The 23,668-nt window shown below is 39.0% G+C and overlaps 1 protein-coding gene across 1 annotated transcript in view; it reads right to left on the bottom strand.

Moving 5' to 3' along the window:
* ALX4 (ALX homeobox 4) overlaps positions 1-23,668 on the bottom strand; it is a 145,091-nt gene that overhangs the window by 23,883 nt on the left and 97,540 nt on the right. Inside the window, exon 2 of the mRNA XM_089654754.1 lies at positions 3,330-3,619. Coding sequence (XP_089510880.1) covers positions 3,330-3,619 — 290 coding nt within the window. The remainder of the gene's footprint in view (positions 1-3,329; positions 3,620-23,668) is intronic.

Genomic DNA, 23,668 nt, shown 5'->3' with positions numbered 1-23,668 from the left:
TTTTTTCTTTTATTATTTTATTATATCATTTATTTTATATTATTGTTGTTATGCCTTTTTTATATCATAACTTATGTATTTTTTTTCTTTTATTATTTTATGATTATTTGACTTTTTAGGATTAGTTTCTTTTATTTTATGATATAATTTATATTATTTTTTTTAGCATTATTGTTGTTATTATTATTATTATTGTCATTATTATTATTATTGTTGTTGTTATTATTATTATTATATGATATTATATATTATGTTTTTTCTTTTATTATTTTATTATATCATGTATTGTATATTATTATATCATATATTGTGTATTTTTTCTTTTATTATTTAATATATTATTTATTTTATATTATTGTTGTTATGCTTTTTTATATCATAACTTATGTATTTTTTTTCTTTTATTACTTTATTATTATTTGACTTTTTAGGATTAGTTTTACTTATGATACATTTTTTTTTTTTCATTAACCCTGCATAGATTGGACTTGTTTAGACATTTATTTATCAGTTGACTCTTTTTAATGAGAACTGGTATAATTTCATTTCATGCATGTGCCCATCTTTATATCTTTTATGCCTGCTCTTATAGCCCTGAGGAAGGGTACATTTTACTCCTGAAACATGTTGGTATTTCTGTGTTCTTTTACTGTGAACTCATTTTAAAAGTTCTGTAGTCTTGGATATTACTTGGCCCTATCATTAGATTTTATATCTTTTTTTTTTTAATTCCTGATCCTGGTGATTATTATCACTGATATTGATATTGGGAAATCCAAATTATACAGTTGTCACTAGAACAGGAACTGGTAGTAACAGTACATCTTTCAGTGGGGACACCCATCAGAAGTTTAAAAACATTTTTAGAGGGACAGTGCAGGTCCACAAACCTCCACATGTCTAATACAGAAAAGTTCCTAGTGCATTATGAAGTTTTTATTTAATTTCTTCCAATTAGAGATGAGGGAAATTGGGAGGGTATTTAACATTATCATTTCCCACCTTTGGAACACTTTAATGAGCCAATAGGACCAGTCCTATGGGCAGCACACCTGAAGGCTCTCTTCTGTATTTGTGCATGTTGTATTGTTCTTTCCTGTATTGTTCACATTTAAAAACCTCAATTAAAAAATAATTGAACAGTTTTCAAATTTTCAGATTTAATTTGACCAAACGTTTGGCAAAAATTGAGTGATTTTGGTAACATTTTCTCTATTTTTACAAAATGTAGTGAAGCTAATAACAAAGGCAAAATGGGGACAGTTTTAGCAGTTTTAAGGGTCCGATGGTTTCCAGATGCACAGACCAGTTCTTGTACCAAAAACAGCCCCTTGTTAGCCTCATTATTTGACTTTTTTAAAGAGAGATGAAAAAACAACCCCCCCAGAAAATAAAAAAAGTACTGAATGATCAAATACAAACAAAAAAAGAGAAAACACAAATATAAAGAACATTAAATAAAGTATACTAAACTGACCTACATACAACCCCTACCCCCCCAAAAAATGCTAAATTTAAAAAAATGGTGCCCCCCCAGAAAAAGTACTCAATGATCAAATACACACATAAATGGAGAAAACACAACTTTAAAAAAAATGGTGCCCCCCAGAAAATAAAAAGTACTCAACAAACAAATACAAACAAAAAAAGGAGAAAACACAACTGGAAAGAACATTAAATATAATATACTAAATTGACCTACATACAACCCGCTTCTCCGTCCCCTAAAAAAAAAATAAAAAAATGGTGCCCCCAAGAAAATAAAAAGTACTCAATGATCAAATGCAAACAAAAAAAGAGAAAACACAAATACAAAGAACATTAAATAAAGTATACTAAATTGACCTACATACAACCCCTACCCCCCACCCAAAAAATGCTAAATTTAAAAAAAGGGTGCACCCCCAGAAAATAAAAAAGTACTCAATGATCAAATACAAACAAAAAAAGGAGAAAACACAACTGCAAAGAACATTAAATAATGTATACTATATTGACCTACATACAACCCCTACCCCGCCCCCTAAAAAAAATGCTAACTTTAAAAAAAATGGTGCCCCCCAGAAAATAAAAAGTACTCAATGATCAAATACAAACAAAAAACGGAGAAAACACAAATACAAAGAACATTGAATAAAGTATACTAAATTGACCTACATGCAACCCCTACCCCCCCCCCCCAATGCTAAATTAAAAAAAATGGTGTCCCCCCAGAAAATAAAAAGTACTCAATGATCAAATACAAACAAAAAATGGAGAAAACACAAATACAAAGAACATTGAATAAAGTATACTAAATTGACCTACATGCAACCCTACCCCCCCCCCCCCCCAAATGCTAAATTAAAAAAAATGGTGTCCCCCCAGAAAATAAAAAGTACTCAATGATCAAATACAAACAAAAAAAGGAGAAAGCACAAATACAAAGAACATTAAATAAAGTATACTAAATTGACCTACACACAACCCCTACCCCCCCTCCAAAAAAATGCTAAATGAAACAAAAATGGTGTAAATTGCTCTTAAACCTCAAGAAAAAAAATACTTTAAAATGTATAGATTTAATGTCAACAAAATTTTGGCAAGAATTGGGCAATTTTTGTGAAAATTCTCTATTTTTTAGAAATGCAGTGGACTTAATAACAAAGGTGGAATGAAGGTGGGTTTTAGTGGTTTTGAGGGTGCAATGGTTTACAGAAGCTCCTCTCAACACAGGCCAGTTCTTGTGCCAAAAATCTCCCCCCCCCCACCCCCTCGACCTCCTTATTTTACATATTTTAACAGAGAGAAAAACATCTCCAATAAGTAAATAGATAAATAAATAAACACTCATACAAACATAAAAAATGGGGAAAACACAAATACAACAAACACTCAATAAAATACTAAATGATGCAAAATACACCCCCTTTCCCCCCACAGAAAAAAAATAAAGAAAAAGTAAGAAAAAAAAAAAAGAAAAAAATCTAGTAAATTTGAAGCAAGTTATTTCAAGAAAATTAAAAGTTTACTTTTCTTCAAAATATTGTGGTGAATTTTTTTTTTGCCCTTACCACGCTACTTTAGATCTTTACAGCTACAACTTGCCCACACACAAGCAGAAGGAAATGTATCCATGCGATCAGCATTGGAAGACATTAAAAAGGGCAATTTATTCACAGAACAGAATTCCTAAAATTAGACAGTAACATGGTTAGCTTATGTAGCTCAGCAGATCCCTAAATAAATAAATATTAATGGTAAACATCCCTATTTTAGAACCCTCGGTGGAGCCTTTGTGGTGCATGCCTGGATTTTTGCTCATATCTTCCGCCAATAAATCACGTTACCTGCACTCTGGCCTCTGTAAGGTCAGTCCTCATGGCCAGCTGTTCCCGGGCATAAACATCTGGGTAGTGTGTCTTCTGGAAGACTTTCTCCAGCTCCTCCAGCTGGTAGCTGGTGAATGTAGTTCTGTTCCGCCTTTTCTTCCCTTTGTTGCTTTCGGACTCGGTCTTATCCATGGGAAGATCGCTGCTCCCTCTGTCCTGGGAGCCCTTGGCCGGGGCCTCTTTGCTGGTCAGGTAGCCGCTATCCATTCCTGGGGCGTCGCTGTTTGGCGTCAGGGAACTCTCTTTGGCTAAGGGGGCGAAAAATATTTCCTAATTACAATAAAATTCTGTAAGAAGTGGTTTTATGTCAGAAACAGCATTGCATGTAATTAATATAAAAATATAAATAATTATCCGCCTAGGGTCGTTGGTTCAAATCCCAACCACGGCACCACCTGCTTGGAGTTTGCATGTTCTCCCTGTGCCTGCGTGGGTTTCCTTTGGGTTTCCTCCTACACTCCACAGACATGCTGGTTAATTGGCTCCTGTCTAAATTGGCCCTATTTCAAAAAATATATATATATACTGTATGTTGAAATGCGTTTTTATTACAAAATATGTGAACAATATTTTTAAAAATCCATTTCAAATATACTGTATGTCTTTAAAAATATTTTTGGAATCCATTTACAAATATATGTTAAAATTACTTTTTTATATGTTAAAAAATCTGAAATTTTTTATTTTTTTTATTTTTATTTTTTATTGTGGGCTGGAGCCCAATTTTACACATATACAAACAAGGGTGGAAAATATTCATAATTATCCGCCTGGGATTGTTGGTTCAAATCCTAACCACGGCACCACCTGCTTGGAGTTTGCATGTTCTCCCTGTGCCTGTGTGGGTTTTCTCTGGGTATTTCGGTTTCCTCCTACTCTCCACAGACATGTGGTTAATTGGCTCCTCTCTAAATTGGCCCTATTTCAATAAATATATATATATACTGTATGTTGAAATGCGTTTTTATTACAAAATATGTGAACAATATTTTTAAAAATCCATTTCAAATATACTGTATGTCTTTAAAAATATTTTTGGAATCCATTTACAAATATATGTAAAAATATATGTTAAAATTGCTTTTTTATATGTTACAAAATCTGAAAATGTATTTTTTTTTTAATTTTTATTGTGGGCTGGAGCCCAATTTTACACATATATAAACAAGGGTGGAAATTATTAATAATTATCCGCCTGGGATTGTTGGTTCAAATCCTAACCACGGCACCACCTGCTTGGAGGTTGCATGTTCTCCCTTTGCCTGTGTGGGTTTCCTCTGGGTACTCTGGTTTCCTCCCACACTCCACAGACATGCTGGTTAATTGGCTCCTGTCTAAATTGGCTCTATTTCAATAAATATACATATATATATATATATGTACATACAGTATATATATATATATATATATATATATATATATATATACACTGTATGTTGAAATGCGTCTTTATTACAAAATATGTGAAAAATACTTTACAAAATACATTTAAAATATACTGTATGTCTTTAAAAATACAAATCTACATTTTTGGAATCCATTTACAAATATATGTAAAAATATATGTTAAAATTACTTTTTTTATATGTTAAAAAATTCTGAAGAATGTATTTTTTTAAAAAGTTAAATTTTTTTATTCTGGGCTAGAGCCCAATTTTACACATATACAAACAAGGGTGGAATATATTAATAATTATCCGCCTGGGATTGTTGGTTGAAATCCTAACCACAGCACCACCTGCTTGGAGTTTGCATGTTCTCCCTGTGCCTGCGTGGGTTTTCTCTGGGTATTCCAGTTTCCTCCTACACTCCACAGACATGCTGGTTAATTGGCTCCTGTCTAAATTGGCTCTATTTCAATAAATATATATATATATACACTGTATGCTGAAATGCGTCTTTATTACAAAATATGTGAAAAATATTTTACAAAATACATTTCAAATATACTGTATGTCTTTAAAAATACAAATCTACATTTTTGGAATCCATTTACAAATATATGTAAAAATATATGTTAAAACTACTTTTTTTATATGTTAAAAAAATTCTGAAGAATGTATTTTTTTAAAAAGTTAAAATTTTTTATTCTGGGCTGGAGCCCAATTTTACACATATACAAACAAGGGTGGAAAATATTAATAATTATCCGCCTGGGATTGTTGGTTCAAATCCTAACCACAGCACCACCTGCTTGGAGTTTTCATGTTCTCCCTGTGCCTGCGTGGGTTTCCTCTGGGTACTCCGGGTTCCTCCTACCCTCCAAAGACATGCTGGGAGGTGAATTGGCTCCTGTCTAAATTGGCCCTAGTATGTGTATGTATGAATGTGAGTTAGGGACCTTAGATTGTACACCCCTTGAGGGTTAGGGACCTTAGATTGTACGCCCCTTGAGGGTTAGGGACCTTAGATTGTACACCCCTTGAGGGTTAGGGACCTTAGATTGTACGCCCCTTGAGGGTTAGGGACTGATGTGAATGTACAATATATATGTAAAGCGCTGTGTACATTGATGGCGCTATATAAGTACCTGAAATAAATATATTTACAATTTATACATATTATTTTTGAGCTTATTGTGTTGTGATTATTATTATTATTATACAGTATTTATATAGCGCCAAAAGGTTTGCTCAGCGCTGTACATTATAGTGAGGGACAGAACGAGACAATACAGTACAATACATGAGGGGTTCGAGGGCCCTGCTCTTTGGGGTGAAATGATGGTTTGGTCTGAACCTAGTTAGTATTTCTACTTCTTCTATTATTGACCCTCCGCTTCCCTACCCACACGGAAGAAAAATATACTTGAAATATATTTTAAAAATATTCTTCCCAAATATATTGACATATATTTGAAATGCTACAATTTTGGCTGTATTATATATATATATATATATATATATATATATATATATATACTGTATGTTGAAATTAATTTTTATTACAAAATATATGAAAAATAATTTTAAAAATACATTTAGAATGTATTTTTGTCTTTAAAATGTCTTTAAAAATACAAATCTACATTTTTGGAATGCATTTACAAATATATGTAAAAATATATGCTAAACTTACTTTTTTATATGTTAAAAAAACTGCAGAATATATTTTAAAAATACATATTTTTAAAAACAATTTTATATATATTTTGTAATAAAAACACATTGCAACATACAGTATATATATATATATATATATATATATATAAAAATATTATTTATTTATTGAGATATATTTTGAAATATATTGAACATGGCCAAAATTGCAGCATTTCAAATATATGTCAATATATATGATAAGAATATTTTTAACATATATTTCAAATATATTTTTCTTCCATATGGGTAGTGACCACCGACTTCACCAGGAATCGATGCCACTGAAGTAAAAGGGTAGAGAAAGCAGTCCATTCATGCCTTTCCAAACACTGGATGTTTGGACGTTTGTCTGAATGCTGAACATTTAGGGCGTTTGGCGCCAATGAACGTGACAGCTTCTGGCTGTCAATGGTTGCTAAGGAAGCAGCGGCTGCTTGCAGCCTCTGCATCCTTACCAAGCACAGATGACACCCAGCCTGTTCGCTTACATGGCTGTAAATCCCCGGCCACGCAACCAAATGGGTGGGGAAGGGAACCGGTTTCTTCAATGCCTAAATGTGATAACACAGCCAAATTGTCAGTGGCTGTTAAGGAATCAGTGGCTGCTGACTTACCATCACCTTACCAAGCACTGACATCTCCTGACCCATTCACTTACATGCAGAGCAATACAAAGCAGCTTGTTTCCCAAGTAAAGTACATACAGCACACAGTTAACCCTTTGATCGCCCCAAGATTTTAACCACTTCCTGCCCAGTGCCATTAGTACATTGTCACTGGGGATGTCAGTGGCAGTTCCCCCCCAGTGTCAGAATGCCCACTGCAGTCCCGGTATAAGTAGCTGATCGCAGCCATTACTAGTAAAAAAAAATAAAAATAAAAATTCCAGTATCTATACCGCCATTTGTAGACGCTATACTTTCATATAAACCAATTAATTTACACGTATTGGATTTTTTGTTAGCAAAGACATGGAGAAGAATACATTGTGTCCTAAATTTATGAAAAAATTGTATTTTAAATTTTTTTTATTGGAGATGTCTTATAGCAAAAAGTAAAAAACATAGTTTTTTTTCAAAATTGTCGGTCTTTTTTTGTTTATAGCACAAAAATAAAAAATGTACAGGCGATCAAATACCACCGAAAGAAATCTCTATTTGTGGGGAAAAAAAGGACATAAATTGAATTTATGTACAACGTTGCATGATGCAATTGTCAGTTAAAGTAATGCAGCGCGGTATCGCAAAAAATGACCTTTCAGGACGGGGGATAAATCCTCTGGAGGGCAAGTGGATAATGTATAATAAATAATAAAATAAATTATCACATTATTTAACAAGTATAATACATGAGCAAATCATGATTTATTGATATATTTTTCTACTTGTTCTTAGTGGATATAACGTTCCTTTAGTGTAATAAATAATAAGATAAACAACATAATTAAATAATGTAAAATAATTAACACACACATACAGTATATATATCTCAAAGCATATTATACAAAAACAATAATCTATTAAATAATATAAAATAAATAATAATGATAAATGATCAAACCATGTTTTATTGATACACTTTATTACTTGTTCTTAGAGGATGTAATATTTATTTTAATAGCATAAAATAAGATCAGTTTTAAATAGTGCATGCTTTTGAGTAGCGGGTTATTTTTCATGGGGTTTGGGAGCGTTCTTTTCCAGCCGTGTGCCCTGGGCACAGAGAGAACCTAGATGGGCAGAAAGAGAATATCAAGGGAAGGGAATATCAGGTGATGTTGAATAGCTAAGAAGATTTATGGTAGTTGAGCTGCCTGAGGAAGCGAACTTTGCTTCATGGAACGAGTCAACCCACTTGTATACTGTACTCAATCTAGGATTTTCCACAACCCTAGGATGCAAGCTAGATAAATATATGGTGATGTTTATATATATATATATATATATATATATATATATATATATATCTATATATAGATATATATAGATATATATGTATATATCTATATATATGTATATGGTGATATACAGCACAGAACTGAATGATCTCCACCCTCTGGCTCTACTGAGGTGGAGGGTAGCATATTGTGATTGATTTTATAAGAATGACCCTATAATACATTTTTATTATTATACTTTATTCGTTGTATTTAGCAAATTAGTCTTTTTTTTAAATAAAAGATCATGATTTCCAGTATCACATTATTATTTACAGTGTTGTCCATAATGTCCTGAAAAGAATTCTGTCCAATTTTTCCTATAGGTACCTGTAATTTTTAACTATAGTTTCCAATAGTTATAGTTTTCCTATATGATGTTGGGACACGCTGAGCAGAATTTGTACTGCCTCCATAATCTAGTTTACGGCGTCACGTAATGGTTAAAGCAGAACTCCAGCTGAAAATAGCAAAATAAAAATGAATAACCTATTATAAGAAAACCAACATTTGTTGCAATATATACCTTGAAGCCAGAGATTTCCTCCACCGTGCTTTATTTTTCTTCCACTAAATGCCCTCAATTTGATGGCAAGCATAATTCAACTCGCTTCCTCTGAGCCCAGGTTGTCATGGACCTGCCCCAGGCTGTGACTGGACAGTGAAAGGAGGAGCAGCACAGTGATGAGCTCATCTCTTTTTTATCATCAAGCCAGAGATTTCCCCCACAGTGCTTTTTTTTCTTCCACTAAATGTGCTCAATAAAATGGCTAGCATAATTTGACTTCCTCTGAGCCCAGGATGTCATGGACCTGCCCCAGGCTGTGACTGGACAGTGAAAGGAGGAGCAGCACAGTGATGAGCTCATCTCTTTTTTATCATCAAGCCAGAGATTTCCCCCACAGTGCTTTTTTTTCTTCCACTAAATGTGCTCAATAAAATGGCTAGCATAATTTGACTTCCTCTGAGCCCAGGATGTCATGGACCTGCCCCAGGCTGTGACTGGACAGTGAAAGGAGGAGCAGCACAGTGATGAGTTCATCTCTTTTTTATCATCAAGCCAGAGATTTCCCCGACAGTGCATTTTTGTTTCCTTCCACTAAATGTCATCAATATAATGGCCAGCATAATCTAACTTCCTCTGAGCCCTGGTCATCCTAGACCTGCCCCAGGTTGTGATTGGACAGTAAAAGGAGAAGCAGCGCAGTGATGAGCTCATCTCCCTTTCACTTGGCTCTCTCTACCTATCAGTATGCTCCTTGTGATTGGCTCCTTGTGCTGCTTCTTACTCTCACTCCAGCCCTGCTGTACAGAACCTGCAAGAAGCTGATACTAGGTCACACGCAGAAACATATACAGCTTGCATTTAAAAAAATACATTTAATGAGGTATTAACCACTTCCCGTCCGGCTCATGTACATAAACGGCTGGACGGGAGCAGTGCAGGAGCGGGTTGCCGTTCATAAACGGCGCCCACATTTATAGGCTGTGCGTACTCCATGGGAGCACGCGGCACCGCGATCCGGTGCCCGCTGCACGGGACCTCTGTGTGAGGTCCCAATCATGTGATCACTGATTGGCCAATCAGTGATCACATGAATAGTAGTAAGCAAGATGTCACTTCTGACATCATTGCTTACTACGTGTAAAATCTGTGAATGATCACAGAGATCACATGGTACAGGGCTACTCACAACAGCCTTGTACCATGTGACAAGCTGTGACCAATCACAGCTCTCACAGTATTTCTCAATGGCTGCAAGAATGCAGCCAGAGAGAAGGAGAAATTATTGCTTTTACAGCCTTTATGGGTGTAAAAGCAATCAGTGAAAAAAAAAAAATCTTCATCACCCCCCACAAGTAGTACAGTGTCACTATGGTGACACTGTACTGCTAGGGCAGGGGCAGACTGACAACTCATGGGGCCCCCGGGCAATAGGGGATCATGGGGCCCCTGTGTCCTTGTCTAAACTCAAAAAAGCCTATGAAAAAGGTATCAGGGGCATCTCATGGGGCCCCCTACTGACCCCGGGCCCTCGGGCAGTGCCCGAGTTTCCAAATGATCAGTCTGCCCCTGAGCTAGGGTGACAGTATGTGAAGAAAAAAAAGGAAAGAAACATAAATAATACTATAAACAAATTTAAAAAAAAATGTAAAAAAATGTTTTTAAAAATTATAATTTTTGGTTATAAACTAATTTGGATATTTTTTTTTACTAAAAAGATAACTGAATATATTTTGGGCAAGATTTATGAAGAAAGATTATTTAATTACAAAATTGTATAAGAAATTTTTCATTTATATAACAAAAAAATCCCAGTGCTGAATAAATACCACCAAAATAAAGTTTTATCTGTCTCAAAAAAATTCTATAAAATTCACATGGGTACCGTGTTGCATGACTGAGCAATTGTCATTCAAAGTATGATAGCACTGAAAGCTGAAAACTGACCTGGGCTGGAAGGGGGTGAAAGTGTCTGGACTTGAAGTGGTCAGGGGCGGACTGACAACTCATGGGGCCCCCGGGCAAAAGGGGATCATGGGGCCCCTGTGTCCTTGCCCAAACTCAAAAAAGCCTATGAAAAAGGTATCAGGGGCATCTCATGGGGCCCCCAACTGACCCTGGGCCCTCGGGCAGTGCAAAGTTTCCAAATGGTCAGTCCGCCCTTGGAAGTGGTTAATGATTACAGAGCGGCATTATTTGCATGACACCATAGCTAAAGTAGCGTCAAAATAATAGTATGATGTACAATTTTTCATTAATACCGATTTGCAGAGTTTTTGTTGAGCCCCGTCTTCTTGCAAGGTTAAATCCATGGTTAAAGTCAATATTTTTCTATCTGCCCGGAGTTCTTCTTTAATAAATCCCAAGCGTTTCATCACACAAATCCCTGGCTTTGGGCTATGTGTGTTTCCATCACCGGCATGTCAAGCAATTCTTAGCTTCAGACTTGTCAGTAAGCCCCCTTCCCCACTTCCCCCTCTTTGCTGTATGTGCAGGGGGCCAAAGTTCAGCGAAATCAAACGCTCCCTCGGCTCTGGGATTTGGAAAGGAGATTTCACAACTCAACTTTGTGTGAACCCCTTGGAGTCATTTTATCTGGAGGAGCCCCACAGTGGCACATTAGATTGTCAGCTCATGTGGTGGCTCTGATTCATTGCCACCATCCAGATCATAATAAAAGGGAAATGGATGAGCTTTTTAGATCCAGCGAAGATTTGGGTAATCCTGTAAGTGCCGAGGGGACATGCTTAGAGGTATCTCTCCGAGTTTATGACGGTGGAGCTAGAAGCGGGGGTCTGCGCAGGACGCAATGGAACAAAATGGAGGAAGAAATGTTAGGCTTACTGGATGATTTTTTGGTTTCTGGTAATTTTGCGGGCAGCGGTTTCCACCTAGCAAAATGTAAAAAAGAATTTTTCACGCTAAAAAAATGGTCAGGGTTAAAAAAGACTAACCTTAAAATGACTCTGTCACCACACAATTAAATTCCCCAAAAACCTTCCTTTTTGTTACATTGGCATTTAATGCATTTGGTTTATTTTATTTAATGCATTTACATTTTAAAAATATTATTATTAATATTTTGTAATATTTTATTTTTTATTAATATGTTATTATTTTTAAATATTACTATTATTTTTTGTACTACTTTATTTTGTATTATTATTATTGTACTTATCGTTATTATCTTGTACGTTACATATATATATATATATATAGTTTTTTTTAACTATTTTATTATTTTTCCTAATATTATTATGTTTATTTTATATTATATTATTTTTTTATGGTGATTTTTTAATACTAATATTATTATTTAATATATTCTAATATTAACTATATATATATATATATATATATATATATATATATATATATATATATATAAATATCTATATCTATCTATCTATATCTATCTATCTATATAAATATCTGTCTATATCTGTCTATCTATATCTATCTATCTATCTATCTAATCTATCCATCTATCCATCTATCTATCTATCTATCTATATATATATATATATATATATATATATATATATATATATATATAGTGCATTACAAGAGGGTTAGGAGGGCTCTGCTTACAATCTAAGAGGGAGGTGCTGGTGGTACAAAAGGTAATAACTGTGGGGGATGGACTGTATATATATAAATTGGCCTTGGCAGGTGGGGGGGGAGTGCCCGGTAGGCAAGGGGTTAATACTTTCAATCATGGAGGTTCAGCATGGAGTATGAGCATTGCCTAGGGTGGTCTGCATGCAAACACAAGCTGTCTAGGAACACCGAACTCCTCCAGACTGACATCCATTCATCAAGGCATTTCCAGATTTGCATAACTCCTCCCAGGAGCAAGCCCGCAGTTTGCTTCAGGGCTGAGGGCTCCTCAGAGGAATACTAAGGCAGGGTACTATCTACAGCACTCTACCACCAGGCCATTTTTTGCAATTCAACGCTGCGTTACTTTAACTGACAATTGTACAGTCATGCAACGCTGCACCCAAATGAAATTTATGTCCTTTTTTTCCCCCACAAATGAAGCTTTCCTTTGGTGGTATTTGATCACATGTGCGTTTTTATTGTTTGCGCTATTAACAAAAAAAGACAAATTTGAAGAAAAAGAATATTTTTGACTTTTTGCTATAAAACCTATTCAATAAAAACATTTTAAATATCTAATTTCTTCATAAATTTAGGCCAAAATGTATTCCGCTCCATGTCTTTGCTACAAAAAAAATCCCAATACGTGTAAATGAATTGGTTTACGTGAAAGTTATAGTGTCTATAAATGGCGGTATTAATACTGGGATTTTATTTTTATTTTTTTTATACTAGTAATGGTGGCGATCAGTGACTTATAGCGGGACTGCGACAGGCATTCTGACACTGGGGGGTGGGGGAACTGACTAACTGCCACTGACATCCCCACTGACACTAATACAGTGATCAGTGCTAATAAAAAGCACTGACACTGTACTAATGACACTGGGCAGGATGGGGTTAACATGAGGGGCGATCAAAGGGTTAACTGTGTGCGTTTTACTAGGGAGACATGCTGTGCAGAGAAATACAAAGCAGCATATCCTTGCTGACAGGGGAGAGACCTGTGTTGTTTACACACAGATCTCTCCCCTCTCAGCCCGATGATTGACATTTCCAGCAGCTGAAAACGGCGTGGGTAGGGCAGCACACATGTATAGGCGTGATTTGGATCTCTGGGTAGGGGCCACCCCAGAAATCCAAATCACGTCTATATATGTGATTTTGCCCAGCCGTAGCACCCTGTAGCAGTACTTCTTCTATAGGGCGGAGGGCAAGTGGATATAGAGAAGTACAGAGACCCAGTGATGATGTCACTGAGTTTAAAATCAGGTATATAACCAAAATGGAAAGGTTTTTTTTTTTAAACTTTATTTAATATTCTGATTGTGAGGAGAGGGACGAACCAAGGAGGGCCAAGAGAAACTGATCAAACTTCAGCTTTAAATGCTTCCTACTACCATGTATACATGCAGTCAATAGATCATGTGATAGGAACCACCTGAACAAAAATCAGCAGATACCTGTGAATAGATAATTCAAAGCCCCCCCCCAATAAAAAGACATCATGAAGAACACATAGTGTGTCACAGTTGTGTCCTTTGCCCCCCTTCACATCATCCCCCCCACAGTAATGTACTCCCCTCCACAGTAATATACTCCCCCCCACACATAGTTGTGTCCTCTGACCCTCTGCTCTCCTATACAGAAATGTCCTCTTTCCCCCCATAGCAGTGTCCTCTCCCCCCCCCCCCCACAGTAGCATCCTCTGCTCCCCCCACATAGCAGTACCCTCTGCCCCCCTTCACATCACGTCCCCACTGTAGTATCCTCTGCCCCCCCCCCCCATAGCAGTGTAGTATGCCCTCTTTACATCACCCATCACTGAAGTGTCCTCTGGCCTTCTGCCCCCCCCCCCCATAGCAGTGTCCCCCCCCCCCCCCCCAGTAGTGTCCTGTGTTCCACCAAAGCAGTGTACTATGCCTCCCCTATAGCAGTGTTCTGTGCCCCACCAAAGCAGTGCCCCCTTCACATCACGCCCCCACTGTAGTATCCTCTGCCCCCCCCCCCCCATAGCAGTGTAGTATGCCCTCTTTACATTACCCATCACTGTTGTGTCCTCTGGCCCTCTGCCCCCCCCCCCCCATAGCAGTGTCCTCTGCCCCCTCCCCCCCAGTAGTGTCCTGTGTCCCACCAAAGCAGTGTTCTATGCCCCTCTATAGCAGTGTTCTGTGCCCCACCAAGGCACTGCCCTCTGCCCTCTGCCCCCCTTCACATCATGCCCCCACTGTAGTATCCCCTGCCCCCCCCCCATAGCAGTGTAGTATGCCCTCTTTACATTACCCATCACTGTAGTGTCCTCTGGCACTCTGCCTCCCTCCCCATAGCAGTGCCCTTTGCCCCCCCTTCACATCACGCCCCCACTGTAGTGTCCTCTGCTCGCCCCCCCCATAGCAGTGTAGTATGCCCTCTTTACATCACCCATCACTGCAGTGTCCTCCGGCCCTCTGCCCCACCATAGCAGTGTCCTCCGCCCCCCCACAGTAGTGTCCTGTGTCGCACCAAAGCAGTGTACTATGCCCCCCCATAGTAGTGTCCTGTGGCCACCAAAGCAGTGTTCTCTGCCCTTTCACATCAACCCCCTCCACTGTAGTGTCTTGTCTTCTGCCCCCCCCCCCCCTTCCTCATAGAAGTGTCCTCTGGCCCCCATAGCAGTATCCTCTGCCCCCACCCCCCAGCAGTGTCCTTTGCCTCCTTCACATGTTACTCTCCTACCTTACAACCGGTGCACTGCAGAGCGGAGAGCAGGAGGCAGCACAGCATTGGACGGAGGGTGGGAGCAGGAGCTATGGGAGTTAACTTTTCATATTAACAAGCTGGTGCTTGGTTGCTAGGACTGTTCGGCGTCCTGGTAACCAATCACCAGCTTGTAAATATGAAATGTTAACTCCCATAGCTCCTGCTCCCGCCCTGGTTAACTTAAAGTTAACTCCAGCAGCCCCTGCTCCCACCCTCGATCCAGGACTGTGCTACGTCCTTCTCTCCGCTCTGCAGTGCATTGAAGACGGACTGGCAAAGCAGGGACTTGTTCGCCTAATACCCGTCAGCTGCCTGCGGTTAATGAGTAGATCACGATTGATGGCTTGCCGACCCCCGGTATAAATGTATGGTCAGTGTCAGTTTTTTTTTTAAGCACCAAATAAAAAGAGGGTATGCTGGGGAGGTGGGGAGGTGGGGGCGCCAGTTTTGGCATCCTCGCCATGGGTTCCAGAGGAGCTTGTCCTGGCTCCACAGAACATATGCATCTCAATAAAAGTGATTGGTTCCATTTATGGTCGGACTGTTTAAAATAGTCATTTATTACAATTATAGAAAAAAAATGATAGGTTCCATATATGGGCGGTCATCTTAAAATAGTAGTCCTTATTTATATAAATGAAAATTTAATTCCCAAATATCTATGTAGAAGTTCTCATAACTACATGAAGCTTGGGATATTGGAAACATCTGCCTTGGCAGGACCAGGCCTTTTTACAGGGAATTCATCCTTCTCCCAAAAAACATGCTGTCCCTGTCAACAAATAAAAAAAAAATTCTTTATATTTACAAGAATTTGTAAATTTGTGATGGACATGGCCATTCTGAATTATTCTAAACTGGGGGGGTCACCTAGGGTCACCATATAGCCTTCTATTGAATAGTGAATTTAAAGCGTAACTAAACTCTCTCAATCCCCATGAACTATTTCTAATCCTTATGCTGCTAATATTAGTAAATTGATAGGAAAGTATATTATATATTTTTTTTTTTTTACATTTCTTTAGTTGCTTCCTGATTTCTGGCCTAGGCCAATATGATGTAATGTAACCCAGGGGTCTTCATGGGCATTTTTTCTTCTTTTATCTGGAGGAGGGGCTTTCTCAGCTAAGCACACCCTCCTGCCTTCATGCTAAGGGCACATGCATTTCAGGAAGTAAATGCTACATGAATCATCCGCCCTTACTCAAGATGGCTGCAGCTAAAAATGCTGCGGGGGGTTCAGAGTGATTTCTCAACCAAAGTAAGCTTGGAGACAGTGATGGATGGGGGAGTTTGCTTTGATTATTAAAAATGAATAAAATAGTCTTTTCAGTTTGTGGTTCTCAGGTTCCACTTAACCACTTGCCGCCCGGCCTATGGACAAATGACGGGCGGGCGAACATCTTGTCCCTCTGAGATGGCGTCATATGTGGTCCTTCCCAGATCGCGCGTTGCACGTGCCCGCAGGGCCGCGCTGTAGCAAGACCTGTCACCGGCCGTGTACCTCGGACACGGCCAATGACAGATCTGTGTAAATGCCCCACTGTCAGTACCATGTGACCTGCTGTGACCAATCACAGCAGGTCACATGACAGTTGTATACAATGGATGGCTTCCTTTCATGCCATCCATTGTATACAACTGTCATGTGACCTGCTGTGATTGGTCACATACAATGGATGGCTTCCATTGTATACAAGTGTGTCTAGCTGTGAATGGTCACAGTGATCACATGCACAGGCTGGGCCAATCACAGCCCATCTGTGCCATGTGATTAGCCATGGCCAATCACACCTAATCACAAAAAAAAAACCCAGAATGATTCGATTTCATTCAAGTAAATGCTTTCTTATAGCAAAGAAGTTAGATTGGCCGTCAGTAGTTCAGGATTGATCCATTTTCAGATATATCCCATAGTTTGTGAACTCTATAATTTTCCTACAGACTAAATAATAAATACTGATTAGAAATGTAGCAGAATACATCTCGGCCTAAATTTATGAAGAACAATTATTTATTTGCAAACTTTAATAACAGAAACAAAGAAACGTGTTTTTTTTCCCAAATTTTCGGTCTTTTTTTGTTAATTTAGTAAAAGATAAAAATCCCAGCGGTGATTAAATACCACCAAAAGAAAGCTCTAGTTGTGTGAACAAAATGCTAAAATTTTAGTTTGGGTACAATGTTGCATGACCGCGCAATTGTCATTCAAAGCGTGAGAGCGCTGAAAACTGGCCTGGGAAGGAAGGGGGTAAAAGTGCCCGGTATGGAAGCGGTTAAGAGACCCTGTCTCTGAAGTTCCCTGCAGAAGAGGAGCCACTAGAGGAGCCTGAGCGATTTGATTTTCAGAAATTCGGCAATTTGCCTAATTTCCATTTTATTTTTCAGGGTCTGTTCATGTGTTGTCGCTTGTTGTGCCTAAGGGTACAAGCGTTTCTTTGGCGGCAGGTTCCTGTGTTTTTTGGCCCCATAGAAGCACCTGAAAAAAAAGTAAAATTACATTTTGGCTGTTTTTGTGCCACACTGCTACAACTTGAAAGTCGTGCGACTTCCATATGCAACTTCAGTGTGGCTTTTGATGTTATGCGACTTTGGCTTTGGTTAAAAATGCTCTGAAGTTGGATACTGTTGCATCAAAGTTGCAGATTAAGACAATCCTTGCAACCTTTGTGATTTTAACATCTTTGGCACTGAAGTTGAGTTATATTCGGTCTCCCCGGACCCTGCATTCACTATATCTGTCCTCCCCGGACCCTGCATTCACTATATCTGGTCTCCCCGGACCCTGCATTCATTATATCTGGTCTCCCCGGACCCTGCATTCACTATATCCGGTCTCTCCGGATCCTGCATTCACTATATCTGGTCTCCCTGGACCCTGCATTCACTATATATCGCTCTCCCCAGACCCTGCATTCACTATAACCGGTCTCCCATATTACACAGAACATGGAAATACAATTATTTTATTAAATATAAACTGCTAAATACCTTTTCTCATCAGCAGTATATAGCAGTCTTGTGACCTCTATCAGTGTTCAGCAGAGTACTGGTTAAAACTTGTAAGAGGAGTTTTCATTCTCCCCTGATTGCTCTATGAGGCTGCATGACCCCTGACCATCTGTCTGGGCAGTGCTGATTGGCTCTGTGTTGATCAAATGTACTCTCCCAAGAAAAAAATATCTCTAGCAATACACACCAAACTGAGCATGTTCAGCTTGCCTTCCAAGGCTCTATTCTATCAGCACTTGAATTGAAACAGTAGAAGAAGGAGAGGATCAGAGAAGACAGCATCAAACAGCCTTTTTACGCAATGCAGAGGATTAACCCCTTAGGTTCCACAATGAGTATAACAAGCACGCTTTACTGCATCTACAGACTGATTGTACTGTTGTGGGTTTAGTAACACTTTAATGTAACATTATGAGATTTTATTGTTTGGGTTTACATCTGCTTTAGACAAAAAATGGTTTTGCAAGTGTTCATTGATCAGAAACAGCAGTGTCAATTTTACAAAATGACCTCTACACTGTTTTAATGGCTTATGACAAACTGGTTTAGCTTCGTGTGATTCGCTTTTTTACTATTTTACTTAAAAAGATCTTCATTTAGAGGTAGAAATAGATAAGAATTATATATCATTAAAACAAATTAATCAATAGACAAATAAATAAAATAGAAATACATAAAACAACAACAAAAAAAAGAAACAAATAAAAATAAATTAGTCAATAGATAAATAAATAAAACAAAACAAAATTGTATATATATTAATATATATATATATATATATATATATATATATATATATAAAAAAAAACTCCTAACCCTCTTGTATTGAACTGTATTGTTGCTGTATTGTCTTTTTTTATATTGTAGAGCGCTGAGCAAACTGTTGGCGCTATATAAATCCTGTATAATAATAATAATAATTATATCTATCTATCTATCTTTCTATATATATTTAAACCTAATCAATAGACTCAACTCAATAGACAAATACATAAATAAAATAAGAATAAATAAAACAACAACAATAAATAAATAAATACATAAAAAATTAAGCAAATAAACCAATAGAAACATAAATAAATAAATAAATAAAACAAAAAAAAAGAAAAAAATACATTTAAAAAAATAAATGATTCAAAAGATAGAGAAATAAATAAAACTAAATAAATAAATAAATAAACTAAAAACAAAATAAAACAAAAACTAATTAAATGTTACAAATAAATACAGTATAGGCATAAAGAAATAATCCAAAAGAGAGAGCAGCACTCACACGTTACGTTGAAATAAAATCTTCACTATGTGTTCACCTCTCAAGAACCGTGAGTGCCGCTCTCTCTTTTGGGATTACGGGTACTACAGACTTTTCTGCGCACCCAGGCCCATTTTTTATCTCTGATATGTGTGTAGTGGCATCCACTGGATTATGTAGATAAATAAATAAATAAATAGATAAAAGTAAATAACTAAAATGAAATAAATAAACAAATACAAAATCAATCAATAATTAAAAAAAAATAAAATAAATAAAATGAAATAAATGCCAACATTAAAACAGCAGTAAAAAAGATAAACAAGGGCGATGGGTTTTTTTTTCACCGCCATAGTTCACTGGTACATGCTGTGCAGCTTTCCAGCAGCTGTAAATAAGAATTTGAGAGGCCAGCATTAACCTCAAAGGATAGAATGACAGTGCTGAGCTGGAGCAGAGTCAGCTTGCTGTGATAACCTGTTAACTAGGCCATAATTCTGCCCTTTGAGGCCTTTCCTGGCGATAGCAAAGACTTTGAATTTTACTGAGAGACAGACAGGCGGCTGGGGCCCTGAGGGCCGTCACCCGGCTCCTCTCACAGCCAATAAATGAACCCAGTAAAAATGGTATCTCATGGGAGATAAGGTGGAGGTGCTGATATATCCTCACCTAGTCGCACGGTCAAGACATGACCAGGGGCGGACTGACAACTCATGGGGCCCCCGGGCAATAGGGGATCATGGGGCCCCTGTGTCCTTGCCCAAACTCAAAAAAGCCTATGAAAAAGGTACCAGGGGCATCTCATGGGGCCCCCTACTGACCCCGGGCCCTCGGGCAGTGCCCGAGTTTCCAAATGGTCAGTCCGCCCCTGGACATGACTTTTTGCCATACAATGGACCAAGGAACAAACTGACAATGTGCAAAATAATATTTTTTAGATGCTACAAAACAAATACAACTTGGATGGCGCCGTCGCAACTTCAACTGACAGAATTTCCAGGTTACGTCTCCACAGGTCATACTTGTGAAGCATGCGGCTCTGAGAAGTGCAATGAAAATGTATTTGCCCCCGACACGTTTGTACTTTTCATTACTTCACCTTAGCAATTTGTTTGGAAAATGTTTTTTTAGTAAACTTGTCCTGTACTCAATCGCCCCCCCCCCCCATCCTCCCCAGTTCAGCAATATTTGTTGTGTCGGCCCTACCCTGTGCTGGACAGCCATCCTTCAGTAAATACCCACCTCGCAGCAATAAATGGTGTTTTGTATTAATTAAAGAAAAAGAAAAAAAAAACAAAAAGAAAAAAATGTATATATTATATTGTAAAGCACTAAACAAACTGTTGGCGCTATATAAGTCCTGTATAATAATAACAATAATATATAAATATATATATAATAATATATTGCCAAACGTATTGGCTGGCCGGCCTTCCCACTCACATGGACTTTAATGGCCCCCCAGTCTTAGTCCGTAGGGTTCAGTATTGAGTTTGCCCCGCCCTTTGCAGCTATAACAGCTTCAACTCTTCTGGGAAGGCCGTCCACAAGGTTTAGGAGGGTGTCTATGGGAAGGTTGGACCATTCTTCCAGAAGCACATTTGTCAGGTCAGGCACTGATCTCGGGGGAGGAGGTCTGGCTCAGTCTCCGCTCTAATTCATCCCAAAGGTGTTCTATGGGGTTGAGGTCAGGACTCTGTGCAGGACAGTCAAGTTCCTCCACCCCAAACTGGTTCCTCCATGTCTTTATGGACCTTGCTTTGTGCACTGGTGTGCAGTCATGTTGGAACAGGAAGGAGCCATCCCCAAACTCTTCCCACAAAGTTGGGAGCATGAAATTGTCCAAAATGTCTTGGTATGCTGACGCCTTAAGAGTTCCCTTCACTGGAACTAGGGGGCCAAGCCCAACCCCTGAAAAACAACCCCAGATCATAATCCCCCCTCCAACAAACTTTACACTTGGCACAATGCAGTCAGGCAAAAAACGTTCTCCTGGCAACTGCCAAACCCAGACACATCCATCAGATTGCCAGACAGAGAAGCGTGATTGGTCACTCCAGAGAACACGTCTCCGCTGCTCTAGAGTCCAGTGGCGGCGTGCTTTACACCACGGCATCCAACGCTTTGCCTTGCACTTGGTGATGGAAGGCTTGGATGCAGCTGCTCGGCCATGGAAACCCATTCCATGAAGCTCCCTCCACACTGTTGTTGTGCTAATCTGAAGGCCACACCAAGTTTGGAGGTCTTTAGCTATTGACTCTGCAGACAGTTGGCAACTTCTGCGCACTGTGCGCTTCAGCATGCGCTGACCCCGCTCTGTCATGTGACGTGGCCTACCACTTGGTGGCTGAGTTGCTGTTGTTCCCAGTTGCTTCCACTTTGTTATAATCCCACTAACAGTTGAGCGTGGAATATTTAGTAGCCAGGAAATGTCACGGATGGACTTATTGCACAGGTGGCCACCTATCACGGGACCACGCTTGGAGTCACTGAGCTCCTGAGAGCGACCCATTCTTTCACCAATGTTTGTAGAAGCAGTCTGCATGCCTAGGGGCTGATTTTATACACCTGTGGCCATGGAAGGGATTGGAACATCTGAATCACATGATTTGGAGGGCGGGCGCAATACTTTTGGCAATACAATGTATATGATCTTTATTGCTCCAGCTTGGCACAGTGGAAATATGTGTATCTCATACCTAGGGAGCCACTGGTGAAGCTGACAATTGGTGCTACTACAGTGATTGCCACAATGTTCCGAGGTCCCTTGTGAGTGGTTTCCCCTCTCTACACTGTCTATAGGGGGGTGCTCAGCATTGTTTGCATTCACAGAACGGCTTGTAGTTTTTTTCCCGTGAATGCAAGGCATTCTCTGATTGGATGAGATGGAAAGGAAGGGTGGCAACATCATAATCTTCACTTTGTCCAATCAAGAATGTCTTGTATTCATTGAAGGTGTTTACTGAATGGCAGCAGTGCTGAACAAGCCCCCCCTTGTGGACAGTGTGCAGCAATGCAGCTGCTCAGCACAGGACCTGGAGGTAGCTGTGGTCACTGTAATAGTGCAAACAACTACACTGATTGTGAGCTTCCCCAGTGGCCCCTCAGGTATGGGCTATGCATACTTACATTGTATCAAGCTGGACTAATACAGATCCTACCTGAGGGGCCCCTGGGGAAGCTGGCAATCACTATAGTAGTCGGCGCTACTAGAGTGATAGCCACGATGGTGTCAAGCGGTTGCCCAATTGCCACAATGACCATAGGGAGTTGCTCACTCAGCATTGCTGGCGGCATTCATTGATCACCTTGCATTTTTTATGAATACAGAGTATTCTCTGATTGGATGAGGTGGAGAGGAGGGACAGAGACAACACAATCTCCACCTTGTCCAATCAGAGAATGACTTGTATTAATTCACGGGTGTCAAACTGGCGGCCCTCCAGCTGTTGCCATATTACAAGTCCCATGAGACATTGCAAGACTGACAGTTACAAGCATGCCTTCCAAGGGCAGAGGCATGATGGGACTTGTAGTTTTGCAACAGCTGGAGAGCCGCCAGTTTGACACCCATGTATTAATTGAAAAAAATACAGGGTGGAAGTGCAAAGCAAGCGCCCCTCTGTGGTCAATGTGCAGTGGGGCAGCAGCTCAGAAAAGGACCTGGAAGATTGCAGCTATCACTGTAGTAGCCCCGACTACTACAGTGATTGCCAGATTCCCCAGTGGCCCCTCAGGTATCATATATGCATATATTCACATTGTGTCAATCTGGACCAGTACAGATCCTACCTAAGCGGTTGCCCAATTGCCACATTGCCATAATGACCATAGGGAGTTGCTCACTCAGCATTGCTGGCAGTCACAGATCACCTTGCATTTTTCATCAATACAGAGTATTCTCTGATTGGATGAGGTGGAGAGGAGAGACAACACAATCTCCACCTTGTCCAATCAGAGAATGGCTTGTAGTAACTGAAAGAAATACAGGATGTTCTGTGAATGGTGTCAGTGCAAAGCGAGCTCATTCCCCCCCGTGGTCAATGTGTAGTTAGGCAGCAGCTAAGAAAAGGACCCAGAAGATTGCAGCTATCACTGTAGTAGCCCCGACTACTACAGTGATTGACAGATTCCCCAGTGGCCCCTCAG

Source organism: Staurois parvus, unplaced genomic scaffold (genome assembly GCF_062004578.1).
Source record: "Staurois parvus isolate SC_StPar_1 unplaced genomic scaffold, SC_StPar_1.0 ptg000796l, whole genome shotgun sequence".
Taxonomy (NCBI): domain Eukaryota; kingdom Metazoa; phylum Chordata; class Amphibia; order Anura; family Ranidae; genus Staurois; species Staurois parvus.
Note: the sequence above shows the minus strand (reverse complement) of the source record. Positions and strands in the feature narration are given on the sequence as shown.